Source organism: Heloderma suspectum, chromosome 2 (assembly GCF_057233095.1).
Source record: "Heloderma suspectum isolate Gila_16-S chromosome 2, 16-S_ref, whole genome shotgun sequence".
NCBI classification, from domain to species: domain Eukaryota; kingdom Metazoa; phylum Chordata; class Lepidosauria; order Squamata; family Helodermatidae; genus Heloderma; species Heloderma suspectum.
Window position 1 is genome coordinate 231,721,201 of NC_139459.1, and position 17,647 is coordinate 231,738,847.

The 17,647-nt window shown below is 44.1% G+C and overlaps 1 protein-coding gene across 2 annotated transcripts; it reads left to right on the forward strand.

The window, feature by feature from the left end:
* The first annotated feature begins 60 nt into the window (after nucleotides 1-60).
* Nucleotides 61-17,543, forward strand: WDR45B (WD repeat domain 45B). 2 transcript variants are annotated; one of them, XM_084838425.1, is made up of 10 exons: nucleotides 61-247; nucleotides 6,970-7,044; nucleotides 7,585-7,686; nucleotides 8,763-8,850; nucleotides 9,563-9,657; nucleotides 10,182-10,372; nucleotides 11,142-11,227; nucleotides 12,450-12,551; nucleotides 15,522-15,643; nucleotides 16,174-17,543. In XM_084838425.1, the coding sequence occupies exons 1-10, from the start codon at nucleotides 181-183 to the stop codon at nucleotides 16,278-16,280; spliced, it is 1,035 nt and encodes a 344-aa protein (XP_084694551.1). In that variant the 5' UTR covers nucleotides 61-180; the 3' UTR covers nucleotides 16,281-17,543. The 2 variants fall into 2 exon arrangements, with proteins under 2 accessions (XP_084694551.1, XP_084694552.1); XM_084838426.1 differs by lacking the exon at nucleotides 15,522-15,643.
* Nucleotides 17,544-17,647: the final 104 nt, after the last annotated feature.

The window sequence follows — 17,647 nt, forward strand, 5'->3', positions numbered from 1 at the left end:
TAAGGAGGCGGAGGCTGACTCCTCCCGCTCGATAGCTCGGCCGGCTGCTCGACGTGCTCCGTGCTCAGGGAGCGCCTGTCTAGTCCGGAAGGAATCGTGGCGCTGCCGCCCCTCAGGCCGCTGACCCTCCCCCGATGGCGTGAGGGCCCCCGGCTGCGGCCTTCTCCGTAGTCCGGCGCCATGAACCTGCTCCCGGCTAACCCGCACGGGAATGGGCTGCTCTTCGCCGGCTTCAACCAGGACCACGGCAAGTAACTCGCGGGCGGCGGGCCCCCCGCCTGCCTGCCAGAGGACGGAGAAGCGCTCGGGCTGCCCCCCCACGCTGCCTTTTTGTTTTCTGTCTCCCCCCGCCCCGCTTCGGGTGGTCTTTTCTCCCCACCCCGTTTTAGGCGTCTGATGGGGGGGCGCTCAAGCCCATATTGGGTTGCTTCCCCCCCGCCCCCCCAAGCTTGGCTTGGGCCCACGGCGGCCCACCTCGATCCACGCGAAGTGGGGAGAGGCGGGAGGAGCCCGTCCTGCAGTTCGTGGAGCGGAGGGAGGGGCGGGCTGCCTCGTCCGATCTCTGGCACATCCTCCTCTCCCCGCAGGTGGCCGTGGCCCCTGAGCGTGGGCTGAGGGGAAGACGATGTGTTATGGACGGGTGCGAATGCTCCCCTCCCACTCCCTCCTCTCCCTTCCTTCTGTCGATGCGTGGACCTAGCGTCGTCGCTGTGCGTGGCGTTTTACAAAATACAGGAGGGAAGGTCCCTGCCTGGCAGGGCTTGCAACTGAGAATTCATCGCACGGGAGGCAGGGACAAGCAGAGTTAGCTAAGGGGCGTCCCAGCATGGCCTCGCCCTCCTTCAACCCCCAGTCTACCTTCTACCTGGATGTGCTTGCCTCTTCGGACTTCCATGCAAAGCCCTGCTTCCTCACAAGATGAGAGGACTTGGCATTGCTCCTTTCCTTCTCGAGCTTGGTTAGGCCAAGCTATTCCCCTAGCCAAACCTGCTGCCTTTTAGCATTCTTCTCTTTAAGAAGCTACATATATTGATCTCCTTGCTGCTAGACATGTTTGCTGGACTTGCCCTCATGTTCACGGACATTTCCTCTACAGTCAGCCCATAATTCAGCCATTCTCCTTTAGCAAACAGACAACAAAACCGGTCCTATGGCTCTATTAGGACTTGGCTTCCTAAGCACAGCTCCAACGTGACCCATAGCCTGTCCTCGCTTTTGTGGGGCTGGTGTGCTGAAGGGTCACATCAGCTTTTGCCCTGCTGTGCACCGAGTCATTGTGTTCCTCAGAATACTTACATCAGTTTCTTGTAAAAACTTTGTCCTTTCCTGCTTTCTGAGGCATATGGACTTGCATATAGATGTTCTGAATACTTGTATTGCTTCTGAAGGGAGAGCAAGGCAAGGCATTGTGACCTGTAGCAGAGTTGAATGGTAATGCCTACAACGATCCCTAGTGTTATGAACACTTTCTGGGCGGGAGATCATTTTTCAAGACAATTCAAACAGTAAACATTTCCCTCGTCCTAACCTATCCCCTATATTTATTCTCTTCCCTTTAGGTTTCCCACTCCACTTTTCGTATCTTCCTGTAATTAAAAACTAAAAGTTTTGGGTATATAATAAAATAATTAACCAAAAAGGGATCCATAGTTACATAGAAAGAGAAATAAAATAAAAAGTTTTAGTGTCGTGCATGCCTCTGTGCAGGTTTGCACTGGTCTTGTGGTGGATTGTGCTATTCTACATATGACTTGAGAACTTCCCCATATTAATCGGCACTTACTTTTTGTAATTTGGTGTAATATACCTTTTCATGTAGTTTTGTCATTTTAATCTGTTAGGGAGGCTTGTCCCTAGTATTTACTGAGTAAATATAGCAATAATTTTATAAGCAAACCAAATTATACGTACTATAACTTTAGGAGCATAACGGCTGCTTTATGTTCCTGAAGCAGCCTTCCTGTACCTGGTGCCCTACAGATGTTTTGGATTACAATGCCCAGCATTCCTGAGGAGCGAGGAAAACAAATCTGATTCCGGACAAGGAAGTAGTTGAAATCAACATGCTTATATGTGCCAAAATCTGCATAGGTTCAGACTTTCAAATTGTAATCCTGTGTACCTTTACCTATGAGGAAGGCTCACTGAGCACTGCAGAGCCTCTGAGTAAACATGCTTCACATGAGATTGTAAGGGAGCAATTTTTGCAAGGAGGAGTTTTGCAAAGGTCATCTGTGTTTTTGAGCTGCATAGTGCCCAGTCTTTGCATATGTTTCTTCCCTGCTCATGTGCATTGTGATGTGCAGAATGTGCACTACAGGAATAACATCAGTGCAGCTTCTTAGATGTCACATTGTACCAGCTTTTGTTTTCTAGTTCAGTACTTGAGTGCCAGACCAGGAGCATGGGAATCAAATATAGAGTTGCACCCTGAGAAGGATAAAAGCCAAGAACAACAAGAATATAAGAGCCAGAAAAAAATGAGTGTACTGGAGGCAGGACTGCATACAGTGGGATCATTTGCAGAACCTAATAAATAATGAGGGTGAGGAATGGATGCTGAGGCGGAGTTAGTGCATCCAGAATTGGCAATTGGCAGGAGAGGTGGCTTCAGGGGTATTTGACAGCATTCGAAATACAGAATCCTAGAATCATAGGGTTGGAAGGGCCTACAAGACTATGGAGTCCAACCCCCTGCTCGGTGCAGGAAGCCTGATTCCCAGGCGGGCTCCCATCCAAGTTCTAACCAGGGCTGACCCTGCTTAGCTTCTGAGATCAGGCACATCCAGCTGTAAGCTAATAAAATATTCCTCCCATTGACCTAGCATGACATGTGTTATATGGGTTATGTGGAATGGCCACTGTTTATGGAACAGATTCCTTCTCACTCTGAAGCCACCCACATGTACCCAAAATCTGCTCTAGAGGGGTGCAGGACCTTCTGGAGCAGATTGAGGTGGTGATGCAGGGGGAGGTAAGGGAGAGGAAGTCCTCTTGTGCAAGTAGAAGTTCACTTGTGTGACATTGGACGTAGGCTGTAATTTGTAGGCTCCTCTTAGAATCTTTGGAGTTCCCGTTTTCATTAAAAATGTTGAGCCATTTTGGTTGCAGAAGTATATTCAAATGCATCTAGCAACAGATTCTGATGTGGCATTTAGCATCCACCAGATTTCTTACTTGGAGATTATGCAAGACTATGTAATGTAAGTGCAGCTACAGTGAGTAAATAAATACTTGGGCTGGCTGAAAGGAAAAGTCTTTACTGTAGACGGATGACCTGGCCTATGCTTCATGGAAAATAAATAACTGGAAACATAATATGGAGTCTCTATTGCGGTAGAAAAGGGCAAAAAAAGGAAGTCCCCCCCCCCCCCAATAACTGCAATTGATGAAAAGGAACAGGAATTGTATGGTTGACGACGCACTCAATTTAAGCATGTTCTCATGCTCAATTCCCTAGCATGTGACTAGAAATCACCACATGATAATATGTGAAGAAAATGTGCATTCTTGACAGTGTAGGTTTTGTTCTGTAGAGCCCTGTATTTCTGGGCTTGTTTTTGTTAGATGCGGTAGCAATCAATAAATGTAGTTCTAAACCCCACATCTGAGACAAACATTGTATGTTACCATGCCACTGCTACCACATCTGATGGAACACCGTGTGAGTTATCCCACCATGTTTCTTTTTCAAAAAATAACTTTGAGGCTTATGGAACTCACTGCAACAGCTTTTTAATGAAGTTACCAGTTAGATTTCATTGTTAGGGAATGCTGCTTTGGCTATAAAACCTTTAACTGCTACCACTAAAATAAACCCTCTGTACCGAAAAGAAACTCAGTAGCCTGGTTCCTATGGCATAGGCATGGGATTGACACCACTACTAGAGGATGTTAACAATTATAGGCCAGTGGCCAACATCCCCTTCCTGGGCAAGGTGCTTGAGCGGGTGGTTGTAGGACAGCTCCAGGCACTCTTGAATGAAACGGATTATCTAGATCCATTTCAATCGGGCTTCAGGCCTGGTTTTGGAACGGAAACTGCCTTGGTCGCCCTGTGGGATGACCTCTGCCGGGAGAGGGACAGGGGGAGTGCGACCCTGTTGATTCTCCTGGACCTCTCAGCGGCTTTCGATACCATCGACCATGGTATCCTTCTGGATAGGTTGTCTGGGTTGGGAGTTGGAGGCACTGCACTACAGTGGTTCCGCTCCTACTTGGATGGCCGATTCCAGAAGGTGGTGCTGGGGGATTATTGCTCTGTGCCATGGCAATTGTGCCATGGGGTTCCACAGGGCTCTATTCTATCCCCCATGCTGTTTAACATCTACATGAAACCGCTGGGGGAGGTTATCCGGAGGTGTGGGCTGAGGTGCCATCAATATGCGGATGACACCCAGCTCTACCTCTCTTTCTCATCAAAACCAGGTGAGGCAGTGGCTGTTCTGAACCAGTGCCTCGGCACGGTAATGGACTGGATGAGGGCCAATAAACTGAAACTCAATCCAGACAAGACGGAGGTACTGTTAGTGGGTGGTTCGTCTGCCCGGCTAGGTGATAATCAACCTGTTCTGGAGGGGGTTGCACTCCCCCTAAAGGATCAGGTTCGTAGTTTGGGGGTGCTCTTGGATCCAGAACTGTCACTTGAGGCACAGGTGAACTCAGTGGCACGGAGCACTTTTTATCAGCTTAGGCTGGTATACCAACTACGCCCTTATCTGGACAGAGATAGCCTAGCTACAGTTATCCATGCTCTGATAACTTCTCGTCTGGATTACTGCAATGCGTTATACGTGGGGCTGCCTTTGAAAACGGTCCGGAAACTTCAGCTGGTCCAAAATAGGGCAGCAAGATTGTTAACAGGGACTGGCCTGCGAGCTCATATTACGCCAGTACTTTTCCAGCTGCACTGGCTGCCGGTCCATTTCCGGGCCCGATTCAAAGTGCTGGTGTTAACATTCAAAGCCCTTAACGGCTTGGGGCCAGGTTACCTGAAGGATCGCCTCCTCCCATATGTGCCTGCCCGGACCTTAAGATCATCAGCAGCAGCCCTTCTCCGTGAGCCCCTGCCAAAGGAAGTGAGGCGGGTGGCTACTAGGAGGAGGGCTTTTTCTGTTGTGGCACCCCGGCTCTGGAATGAGCTCCCTAGTGAGGTTCGCCTGGCGCCTACATTGTACTCCTTTCGGCGCCAGGTGAAGACCTTTTTATTTTCCCAGGCATTTTAGCTTTCTAAATTTTTATCTTTGCTGTTTTAAATCTGTATTTTAAACTCCTGTACTGCTGCTAGGTTTTATTGTGGTTGTATTGTTATATTGTGGTTTTAATGTTCTATATATTTTAAATTGTTTTATTGTGTGTTGTTTGGTTTTAGTTTTTGTGAACCGCCCAGAGAGCTTCGGCTATTGGGCGGTATAGAAATAAATAAATAAATAAATAAATAAATAAATAAAATAAATACTAGAGGCAGCCTTTCAAAATGAACAATAGAATAAGATGTTCCTTAGCAGAAATTATTTACAAAAGGGAATAAAATGTCTCCCTTCAAATAATAGGTTGAGATTGCTGAAAGGTTCTTAAATATGCTTGGTTACCATTCGTAATAGGTAATAGAGTATATTCCCCAGCTCTCAATAGCTTTCAGTAGCTTTTTCTAAAGACCAGATTTCCCTAAACTCCACCCCACAAACAGGAACAGGTTTAGGAAATTCCCTAAAGTTCTTCACAAACTGGAACAGATGCTGTGTATACCAGTTTTCCTCTGCCTCCTGCTCTTCCTGCTTCTTCAGGCTTCTAGGATGATTCAGATGTTTCAGGCACTACTTGCAGAAGTTCCATCTGATCAGACATAAAATAGGAATCTAAAATGTAATGTATAACTTGGTTTGCTCATAAAATTATTATGGTTGATATAGTAAATCTAAAAGTAGAGTTTATTCAGAAAATAATTACAAATGTACTGAGCTTACTTGTACATGTTTTTAATTTTAATGATGATTTTATGAACAAACCAAATTATACATAATACATTATATGTTCCTACAGTAACAAAGTGACTTTAGATCTTCAAAGAGTGCTACAAACAAAAGTATTCCATATTTCTCAAATTTTGCCAAAATTTCTGTTTTTCCTGAGCCTCCTCCCTCTTAAAAAATATTTTTTTCCTCCTATGGCTTCAGAATGACCAGACATTTTACATCTCTAAGCTCCAAGCATTCTACAGCTTTTAGTACCAATTGCTTTTTCACAAGGCATGGCAGCCTTCTGTCACAGAGGCAGTTGAACCAGTGTGATGCTTTAGATCTGTACCTATGTCCAGATTAGCCAAACTATAGCTGAAGGCCTTGGGGGCTGCCTGTCATCCTTGGTTCCCTATTAGTATTCAATGGGCATATTGAATAGCAGAGACCTAAGGTTTTTTGTAAGACTTGAAAAGTCCTTTGCGCTTTAAAACTACTATAGAACCTTTTGGGGGTGAATTGGTATGGATGGTTAGGGTGTTGGGCTTGAACCATAGAAACCTGGGTTCAAACCCCTGCTCATCATGAAGATCGTTGGCTTAATCTGCCCTCACAGGGTTGTTATGAGGTCAAAATGGGGGTAACTCCAGGTGCACTGCTTTGAGCAGGGAGTTGCCTTAATTTCCATTCCAATCTAGTGAGTGAGATGAGCATTGTCTCTTGGAGAGACCTGCAGAGGTGTGCTTTTTATTGGAATGTAGGAAGCTGCCTTATTTGTCAAGCTATTTCTCCATCTCGCCTAAGGCTATCTAGTCTAGCTGGTAGTGGCTCTCCTGGGCTTCAGGCAGTGAGGCCTTTCCCATCACTTCCCACCTGATCCTTTGGAGAGATGCTGCCAAGGATTGATCCAGGAATCATCTGCATGCAAAGTGTGTGCCCGACCACTGAGCAGTGGTCCCTCCCCATGAATATAAAGCATGAGGTGGTAATCCCATCTTTTTTTTTCTTTTAGGGTGCTTTGCGTGTGGGATGGAAAATGGATTTAGAGTATTTAATGCAGATCCACTCAAAGAGAAGGAGAAACAAGGTGAGATGGTTCCTTAATGCCCATGTTTGCTTTGCTGTTTTTTCATTTTAAATAATTCATGTGCAGCATCATCTTGTGTGCATGTTTACTTGGAAGTGAGTCCTGCATGTTTACTTGGAAGTGAGTCCTGAGTTCAGTGGGATTTACTCTCAAGTAATTGGGCATAGGATTGCAGCCTTAAGAGATTTGACTTGCCTGAATGTGCAGCCTATTTTTAAAGCTCTGGGCAATTCCCATTATTTCTCTTGGTGGGAGTGTTTCCTGACCCATAATATTGTGTCTATAATGAGTATATACAACAAGTGTGGTCAGAGGTCCTCCTCCCAACTGGAGGAGGACCTCTGACCACACTTGTCTGATGGTCAGCAAGTGAAGCATTGTCCGAAACAAGGCAGGCAGAAGTGCAAAGTAAAAGCGGCTTAACCTCAGCTGCATTTTAACATGAGTCTTAAGGGAGATCCCTCTTCATCTGTAAAGATGTTCTGGCATTAATAAGCCTTTGCATTGAATGTTTATTTATAAATGCCCTTTTCCCTCCAGAATTTCTAGAAGGAGGAGTCGGCCATGTTGAAATGTTGTTTCGCTGCAATTATTTAGCTTTGGTCGGTGGAGGAAAAAAGCCCAAATATCCACCTAATAAAGGTAAAGTATTGAGTAGTAAGTAGAATAATTTAAGGCTGTCTTTGGCATGAAATCTTTCCAAGGTGTTTTAATTTAATTGGTGTTCAAGCACATTTTATCTAAGCCTTGTCTGAGTAGTTTAGAATTTGAACAAATATGGATGTAGCTGTTGCCTTTCTTGAGGAGGGCCAGGAGGAGTCATTCCTCTTGGCGGTAGTTACTTGGTAGAGCAGGTTGTGTGCTGATGTTTCTCTGTATACAGGACAGTTTATTCCAGATGGTCAATGGACAAACGGATTTTTAGATAAGCAGGGATGATGTCGCACACTCCCCCTGCCCCAGTAGGAATAAAATGCTAATGGCAGTATCTGGCGGGGGAGCAGGGAGGAAAGAGTGGAATAAGCCTCGGGAGACAATTCTATGAGATGGCCTTCCCTGGCCTGGTGCCCTCCAGGGGTTTAGGATTACAACTGCCATCATACCTAACCATTGGGAGCTGGACTCAGTGGACTTATAGGCCCTTTCCAACCCTACTGTTCTATGATCTATGATTCTAGCCATGGCCCCATCATACCTGACCATTAGTTCATGGAAGTTTTAGTTCAAAATATCTGGAGGGCACCAGGTTGGGGAGACTAATATAAGACTTTTTTTGGATGTAGATGATATATTCAAATTGGGGCAGGGAAAGCTAAAAGTAACTTTTAAAAATTTATTTTATTTGCAAACATAACAAAAAAGAAAGGGGAAGCTAAAATTTACTTAATGGTAACTGAAAATGGGTGGAGAATTTATGGCATTGGACGACAACTTCCATCATTCCTTACCAGTAGCCATGCTTGTTGGGGCTGATGGGAGTTGGAGTCCAACAACATCTAGAGGAGCACCAGTTCCCCAGCCCTGCATGTAAAACATCTAATTTTGGAGGTCAAAACTTGGGCTGTGCTTCTTTCCTTGTGTTTTTCTAAGTGAACACTGGGTAATCTGGGATGTAACTGTTCCTCGTGGAGCTAGACTTCCAAATGGCATCACTGGAAGCACTGCATAATACTGACAGTTCTTGTTGTAAGACTAATAAGGCATTTCTACTGCTACAGTGATGATCTGGGATGACCTGAAAAAGAAGACTGTTATTGAAATAGAGTTTTCCACCGAAGTCAAAGCTGTTAAACTGCGAAGAGACAGGTGAGTCTTGTCACAGTTTGTTGTACAGAGGGCTCATTGGTGTGCAGTTTGTTCTGTGGCCTCAGTTATTTTTATGGAAGGAAAAAGCTTTGGGTTTATAGCATATTAGCAAATGGAGCATCTTGTAGAGCTTTTTTGGATGTTATTAAAGGGGTGATGGAATATGCAACTGACAAGTTTCTCATTTGAAATTAGTCTTGCACATCTCCTCTGTCAGGGCCATGTACAAGTTCCCACTGTGGGGGTCGCTTGTGTGTTTCACTGCTGCAGGAAAATGCACAAAACAGATTTTGGGCAAGTCTTGAGAAGTTCAGGAATCAGAAGTGCAACACAAATGTGCTTTGTGTTCCCCGTTTACGGTTTTGTGTGTGTGTGTGTGTGTGTGTGTGTGTGAACACATACCTGTAAAATGGAACATGTCTAGTCAAACTTCAAAAGTGACGCTGTATACTAAAAGGATAAGACTCTTCTGTGACTACTCATGTTAAGTCTTCTGCTGGGCCATGCATTGAAGAAATTGGTGGGTCAACAAAATGCAGTCAGCAAAATAAATGCTGCCTTCTGATGTCAGATTGAACTCGCTTTGCATGTCCTGCTCTTACTCCAGCCTCTGACAAACACAGGAAAATGTTTATAGTGTTGGATCAAATTTAGCTGGGTGTAATGCTCATTGGCAACATGAGCATGTGTGCTGTTGTCCTTTCTCTTTCAGAATTGTGGTAGTTTTGGACTCTATGATTAAAGTTTTCACATTCACACACAATCCTCACCAGTTGCATGTCTTTGAAACCTGCTACAACCCTAAAGGTAAGTTGTCTCTGTTACTTCTTTGTCTTTCATACCATATTTGTATCTTGCATTATTGTTCTGCTTGATGGGGTGCTGATGCTGTATATTCACACATCATACTATTTCAGTGTTTTAAAAACAACTTGGGACCTTTTTAAATGTAAGGCAAGTGCTGTGTTGCTGAGCCAAAGAATCTGCGCCATCCCTGTTAAGTGCAGTGGCAAAGCTTATGAAGCCATCTTTCTGGTGCTGGCACATACGATCTGAATAGTATCTTGTGAGAAAATGCAGCTCTAATATGACATTTCAGTACTCATTCTAAATGTTGTTTATACAGCCATTGACACTTGTGGCTACGTGATAACACAAACCTACCTAGCTTGCAAACTTATTTTCTGCTCATCTTAAGCCTAAATTGCTTTCCAAAATAGCTGAGTATCCCAAGAACTCCCAGAGCTGCTTTGGAGCAGGGTGGTCTGGGGAGGGATGTGGTAGTAAAAATAAAGAATAGCTACTCTTCAGGACTTTCATTTGTATTTCAGGTCTCTGTGTCCTGTGCCCAAATAGTAATAATTCCCTACTCGCATTCCCTGGAACACATACTGGACACGTGCAGATAGTGGACCTGGCAAATACAGAAAAACCTCCAGTAGATATACCTGCTCACGAAGGAGTCTTGAGTTGCATAGCTCTAAACCTGCAGGGAACAAGAATTGCCACAGCATCAGAAAAAGTAAGCTAGCAGTTGTGCTACACACTTGGCTGGAAAACCACACAACAATCTTCAGTGGTTTAATATAAATCTTGAATAATGTCTTCATGAGGGTTTGAATGGATCTGGTAGTCTCTAGGGAATCTGCTGTTAATTTTATTGGGAGGACTATATCAACTTGAACTTGTGAACATTAAGTAACTGTCTAACTGTTGTGGTGATGCATATGGAAATAGGCGTGTTGTTTTTGCAAACATTGGTCGAGAAACAGACCATTTATACATTCAAGAGCAACCTCTTCCTCCTACATAACTTCTAAGAGGTTCCGCAGCTATTTGTCACTCACTTGTACCTTTCATCCTGCTGCCTCCCTATCTTACCAGAATTTTTGAGAATCTGTGGAAGTGTGTTTGTTCATATGTGTGTACTGGGTTTGGTATAAACCCAGTAGATTGACGAGTTCTGCTAACCCTTTCAATTCCCCACTCCCACTCCCCAATAGTAATTTCCTTGGTACTGAACATGTATTATGCAAACAAATCTCAGGAGTTCCAAACGCACTGGAAGGACAGTATTAGATATCAAGTTGATAAGATGGCGGAGAAAAAGAGGAAATGAAGATCAGCCTTCTGTGTCGGAAGGAAAAAGTAGTGCAGCTCTGAAAGTGTGAGGTGGTGGTAAAAGAACTAAAGAGTCCTAATCATTTAAGCAAGCAGCTGCATCCGTGTGTTCTTCAGAGATCTAGTGCTGCTCTCCACATCTTTACAATTGGGTGTTTTTGCTTCCCAAGGGGACCCTAATAAGAATATTTGACACTTCATCTGGGCATTTAATCCAGGAGCTGCGGAGAGGATCTCAGGCTGCCAATATCTACTGGTAAGCTTTGTTGCTTTGCTTCTGGGTTGCAGGAGCCTCCAGCACCATGTTTAACCTTAAGTTATCAGGGAGATGGATGACTGTTGTTGCACAAATGGGAGGTTCATGCTTCAAAACTGTCCCTGGGTTTCTATAGCTAAGAGGGACTTCCTGCATACATCTTTTTTTCCTCATCTTTTTCACTGGCTGAGTTCACACAACACAACAACCCACCCTGCGAAATAAGCTACATGGTGTGGGTTGTCATCAGAACAACCCACGGTGAGCCTGACAGACTGTTGGGCTTACCGTGAGTCGTTCTCCCTCTCCTTCCCCCTTGGTCCTCCAGCTGGCTCCGGCATGTATCCCAGGAGACTTGGCGGCAGAACCCATAGTGTCTGCCGCCAGGTCCCCCTCCCCTCCCCGCTCCAATCACAACCCCAGTTGTGTTTGGAGCTTTTTTCTTTTCGCACCCTGACATTTGCACAGAACGGGGCCAAAAATATATAGTTTTATATAGGATCTTTGCCTGCATTTTTTTTTAAACTCTGAGTTAAAGATTTACTTTCCTTTATGTAATGCAGTGTTCATATATTTATTCCTAGAGCTTCGTTGGTATTGACTGTGGAAGTAAGATACTAAACTAAGAAATAGTTGCATCTTACATAACACATATGTCCTTCTGTTAGCTGCATGAACTATGGATTTCACATTTTTTTTAATTGTGAATATATTTTTCCATGACATATACTTCTAGGATGCCTGTTCTTTCATTTTCCACTGCTTTGAGTTTCTGATGTGAAACATTTAGCCTGCTTCCATTTCATTGGATATCTGTTAATTTAATTTTGGCCATTTTACTGCAGTTGACATATATTTAGATAACCTCCTTAAGGTGTTGCAATTTAAGAGGATCTAAGGTTCTTGAGTGGGGGAGTGACTTCTTGAAGAAAGCCTACTCTGTGAAGAAAATTGCACATTTGTTATTTCCTTGTATGATCTGCTTTCTTTTCTTAACAGGTGTTTTGAAAAGTTGTGTATACACATACCACTTGTGGAATGGGACTTGCACATTGTCTCCTCCCCCTGCGGCCCCTGTGCACTGCAGCCCCTCCCACAAGAGGAGATCCCGCTTGCAGTCTCACAATGCTGGATCCTACCCATGAAGTGTTTTTTTTTTTTTTAATTACTTGTTACATGACCGTGGTGGTATACACTGATTTGTTTCTGATTTCTCCATTAGCATTAACTTCAACCAAGATGCTTCTCTCATCTGTGTGTCGAGTGACCATGCCACAGTGCACATCTTTGCTGCGGAGGATCCCAAAAGGAATAAGCAGTCAAGGTAAGGGGATGGTCTGGGTGTGGTGAGGAGAGGAGAGGACTAGCATGATGATCTTAGTCAGAAAGGATTGCACACATTCATGAAAGAGCAGCTTATCAAGGGTTATTTGCCATGAGAGTGACATGGAATTTTCATGCACATTGGAGGTTGCCTTATGCCAGGCCAGGCCGTTTGTCTGGTCCAGGGTTGTCTAGGCTGGCTGGCTGGCTGGCAGCAGCTGTCCAAGGTTTTGGGCAGAGAGATTTTTCCCGGCTCTGACTACCTCACCCTTTTTTGAACTTCAGTGTTTGGTATTCTGCTCATGAGAACGGGTTTCGGGAAGGGAGTGCAACAGGGTCTTGGCTGCTGCTGGTCTGTGTCTCAATTCACAGAGCCTGAGTGGCCTTGGCAACAGTCCCTCTGGGTGGAAGATGCTGCTGCCGAGTGCCAGGTTGATGAAGGGGAAACAATAGCCATGGGGGACTTGATCCTGGATGAGCAAGCTGGCTTATAACTTGGGGTGGGGGGAGAGTGTGAATCTTCCCCAGCTTTGCTTGCCTGAGTTATCCACGCAGCAGCAGGCAAGACCCACCCGGGGGGCAGGCAGCAGAGTTCCAGTGTTCTTGTCATGATTCTGTTCTCCCTGATGGTGCCCTGTCTCCCAGTTCTGAGCATGCCCAACAGTCTCCTTCCCTGAGCTAGTCATACCGGCCTTCAAAGTATATTTTGAGTCTGTCATGTCAGGGGTGGCTCAGGACTTCTTGGCAACCATGGGTCTGTCCTGCTCATTTGGCAGGACACACTCTGGGGCTTGGATCCAGCATCAACATTCTGCCAATAGAAGGATATTGCTGGCAGAACAGGACTTCCATGCCCTCTCCTCCCCCTGCAGCCCCATGTGCCCTCCAAATAGCCTGCTTTTCCATTTATAATGAATACTTTCCAATTTGTACAGCCTAAGGATGTGGACAGGATTCTTGGAGAGGTGAGACATACCATGTGTATGCTTGACTCTTGCCTTTTGTGGCTTATAAAAGTGGGTGGCGTGGTGGTGAGGGGCCAAGTGGGTAAGGGTTGTGGTTAATGCCTCTTTACAAGGTGTGATTCTATCATGCCTAAAAAAGAGGATGATGAGAGCTTTAAGAAAATATCTCCTTGAACCCCACCATATTGGGTAATTTTTGGCCAGTCAGTCTCCAATATTCCATTCTATGGCAAGCTGTTCAAGCACATAGTGGCATCTCAGCAACGGGGTCCTAGATGAGGTGGATTATCTAGATCAGTTTCAGTCTGGCTTCAGACCTGATTACGCCACAGAAACTGCTTTGGTGATCTATGCTGGGGATGGGGATTGTATCCCTACTGGTTCTGCTGGGACCTCTCTGTGGCATTCCATACCATTGACCATGGTAGCTCTCTGAATCACTTGGTTGGGATGGGCATGAAGGTACTGTTTTATGGTGGTTTAGTCCTGCTTGAAGAGGTGATTGCGAAGGTGGTCCTAAATCCAAGAAAGCTATTCAAGTTCTAAATCGGTTCTGATGTCTGTAATGTACTGGTTGAGGGCAAATGAATTGAAGCTTAATCCAGACAAAAAAGAAGTGCTTCCGGATAGTCGAAAGGGAGATCAGGGAGTAGGGAACCAACCTGTGTTGGATGGTTGAAAGTTTGAAAGTTCAGGTTTGCAATTTGGATATACTCCTGAATTTGGCCCTGAACCTGGATTACAAAACTAGGAGTGTGTTTGAATAGCTTAGGCTAATGCACCAACTGTCCCTGGAGATGTCGGATCTGGCCATGGTGACACAGGCCTTAGTTACATTTCATTTGGACTACTGTAACACACTCTATCGTTCTGCCTTTGAAAAGTGTTTAGAAACTTCGCCTGGTTCATAATATTGCAGCCACACTATTGACTGGGGTTGGATCCAGAATCTTTGTTCCATCTGCAGGAGGATACTAGTTGCAGAATGGGAATTCTGCATCCTCTTCTCTTCCCTACATCTGCTCTCTTTGTACACCCTCTGCAAGAGATTTGGAGGGCATGGGATGGCTGTGGGGGGAGGAAAGTGTAAGTCCTGTTCTACAAGCGGTATCCCTCCACTGGTAAAAAGTGTTCAGGCTGCAAGGGGCTGGTGTGCATTTGACTGAGTAGAATTTATTGTATTAGTCCATCTAAACATGACGGCAGGAGTGGCAGAACTCACGGGGGAACAAAATGTGTTCATTTTGCCACTCTTGCCTTCAAATCATGGTTGAAGGGGGCATGTGCCTCACTTGTCACAACAGCTTTACTGGCTACTCCTCTTTCCAGGCACAAGTCAAAGCGCTGGTTATTTATTTTGTTTATATTGGTTATGACACACAGAGCCCTATACAACTTGGAACCAGGCTATTTGAAAGACCACGCTCCCCCATATGCATCTGCCTGGGTTTATAAATCCTCAGGAGAGGCCGTTTTCTCTGCCCTGTTTCCATCAGAGGCACATTTGGTAGGGACAGAAATCAGTAGCTGCTCCTTGGCTCTAGAACTCCTTACTGAGAGAGGCCAGGCAAGTTTCATCTTAAGATTCCTTCTGCTAGCAGGGAAAGATGTTTTTATATAGAGGCTTTTGCCTTTTAAGCTGACTTGTTTGCTGAAGCAGGTTTTAACTGATGGGCACTCTTTATTAATTTTTTTGATGTGTTTTTAAAACTGATTTGCTTTTATATTTTAATTAGAATTTTGTATTTTGTATACATCTTTTTTTCCTCATCTTTTTCACTGGCTGAGTTCACACAACACAACAACCCACCCTGCGAATTTCACCGTTAGCCACCATAAACACTATTTGTAGTGGAAAGGCGGGATATAAATTAAATAACTTTATAATTGGCAATAAACCAATCTCTGTAATAATTGTGACTTTATTAGCTGCTGGTAGGAACCAGTCTGTTTCAGTGCTTGGAGTCTTGCCTTCAGATGGTGAAGGAGCTTTCTTTCTTTTTCAGCCTAGCTTCAGCCAGCTTCCTGCCCAAATACTTCAGTTCCAAATGGAGTTTTTCCAAATTTCAGGTTCCCTCAGGCTCTCCCTGCATCTGTGCCTTCGGAACAGAGCCGAATTCTGTTCTAGGTAAGCCAAACAAAACCCACACCCCAAACACAGCCTATGAATTCAAGCAGCTATGGCTACTGAAAAAAGCTTCTTATAGCATCATGCTCTTGCTTCGTTGAAGTAGTTCCATTTACCTTAGTGGGATATAAGTCCAGGTTAATTGAATAGAATCTATTAAATTAGTCCACAGACCATATCAAAACAAGATTGAAGGTAAGAGTGGCAGAACTCATGGGGGAACAAAATGTGTTCAAACTGCAAGGCATGATGAATCTTTAAGACTGCTTCTTGAGATCCCAGCATGGAGGGCAGCTAAATAATCTATCCGAGGCTTCTGGGGTGGGGCATGCCATGCCCTAGAATTGAGCTAAATTTGAACAATACAGAGAATTAACTTGGTGCTTGTTCCTTGCTCTGATCGGTGTGTGGCAAAAGTATTATGTAGAAAAGCTGTTCTTGACCTAGTACAGAGTGTTCAGTGAATACTCAATGTAAACAACTCTCTTAACTGCTAACCTGAAAATAATCTCTCCCTCTCTTTCTTGTAGCAATCTGTGCAGATGGCAGCTACTACAAATTTTTATTCAATCAAAAAGGGGAATGCTCCAGGGATGTTTACGCTCAGTTCTTAGAAATGACTGATGACAAACTTTGACTGAACTGATACTAATTTGTAAGGGGAAGGATGTCTGGATCCCCTCCTGATTATTCTCCCTCTCCTGAAGGGAGAGCCTCTGAATACCCAGCAGTCAACAGTGCTGCTCAATATGGGACCGACTATCTTAAGGAGCCCAAGCCAGTATGATTGGAGCAAGCTGTGCAGCAGAGGACTAATATGTTAACTGTCAACAGCTGGTTTTAAATGTTAGTTTTGGCTGCTGCTGTTCCTTCAATTTTCTTAAAGTTTCAATAGCCTGTGCCTATTGGGTCTCTCTTTGTAGTTAACATATGAAGCTTAGTACCTGCCACACCATAAGGTTGAAGGAAAGGGAGTTAACTAAAATTTTAAGCAGTTGGTGGACTCCTCCAAACAGAAATGAAAATTGGACTTCTAGGACTATGGTTGGGGATGGTGGGAGTGGCTTACCAGACAAGTTGGAATATTTATACCAGCAGCTTCTGCCTTTAAAAATGTCTTGTTTTCCCTAATAAACAGAAAGGAATCATAGCAAGGTGGCTCTGAGTTGCACTTGCTCAGGAATAGGTGGCATGCTCAAGTCCTTGTTTCCATACTACTGTGAATAGGTATTAACTTGTTAATGTCATTTGTCAAGAGGTGCCAAATAAATATCCCATAGTAAACAGCATTACATACTGTTGACCCAAATAACTATTCTGTAGGGCAGAAAGGAAATGGCATAGGACCATGTTTAGGGGTTGTGAAGCTGACAGTGTTGTCTAGATACTGGAAGTAACCATTCCATACAATTGAAATGTTCCATTTATGTTGGGACTTATGTTGTGCAAGGAAAGGCTGACAAACAATCTGAGATGGGCAGCTGGTAATATACTGTACTTCTATAGGCTCCAAGATGTCCCTCACTATCCTACAGCAAGCTTACTGTGTGTTAAAAACAAAGTAAGCTGCTGCCTGTTTGAACGAAAGTGAACAAAGTGGCAACACAACTGTATTTCAAGTGTTTTGGAAAATGAGTATGTGGACTCTTAATTTGAAATTACCATAATCACCCCTTTAAAGCACAACTTTACTTATTTGTTCCCTTATTTCACACATGCTTGCTTTAAAATTAATTGAAGTCTTAGTTCACCAAGTTGTAAGGTATTGGAATTTGTCATTTAACTAAAACCTATATTCAAATGTCAGTTTGCATGTTGCTTTTAAATGTGTATATAATCATGGAAATTGTTTTGCACATCTTTTGTAATATTCTTTAATTAAAGTGACTAATTTCCTGTACTCATTATAGTAACAAAAAGTAGGCAGGCATTGCTTCTAGCTGTAGTTCAATACCTACTGTCTACTTAGCTAAAGATTAAGGAATAGTAGGATGTATTTAGACT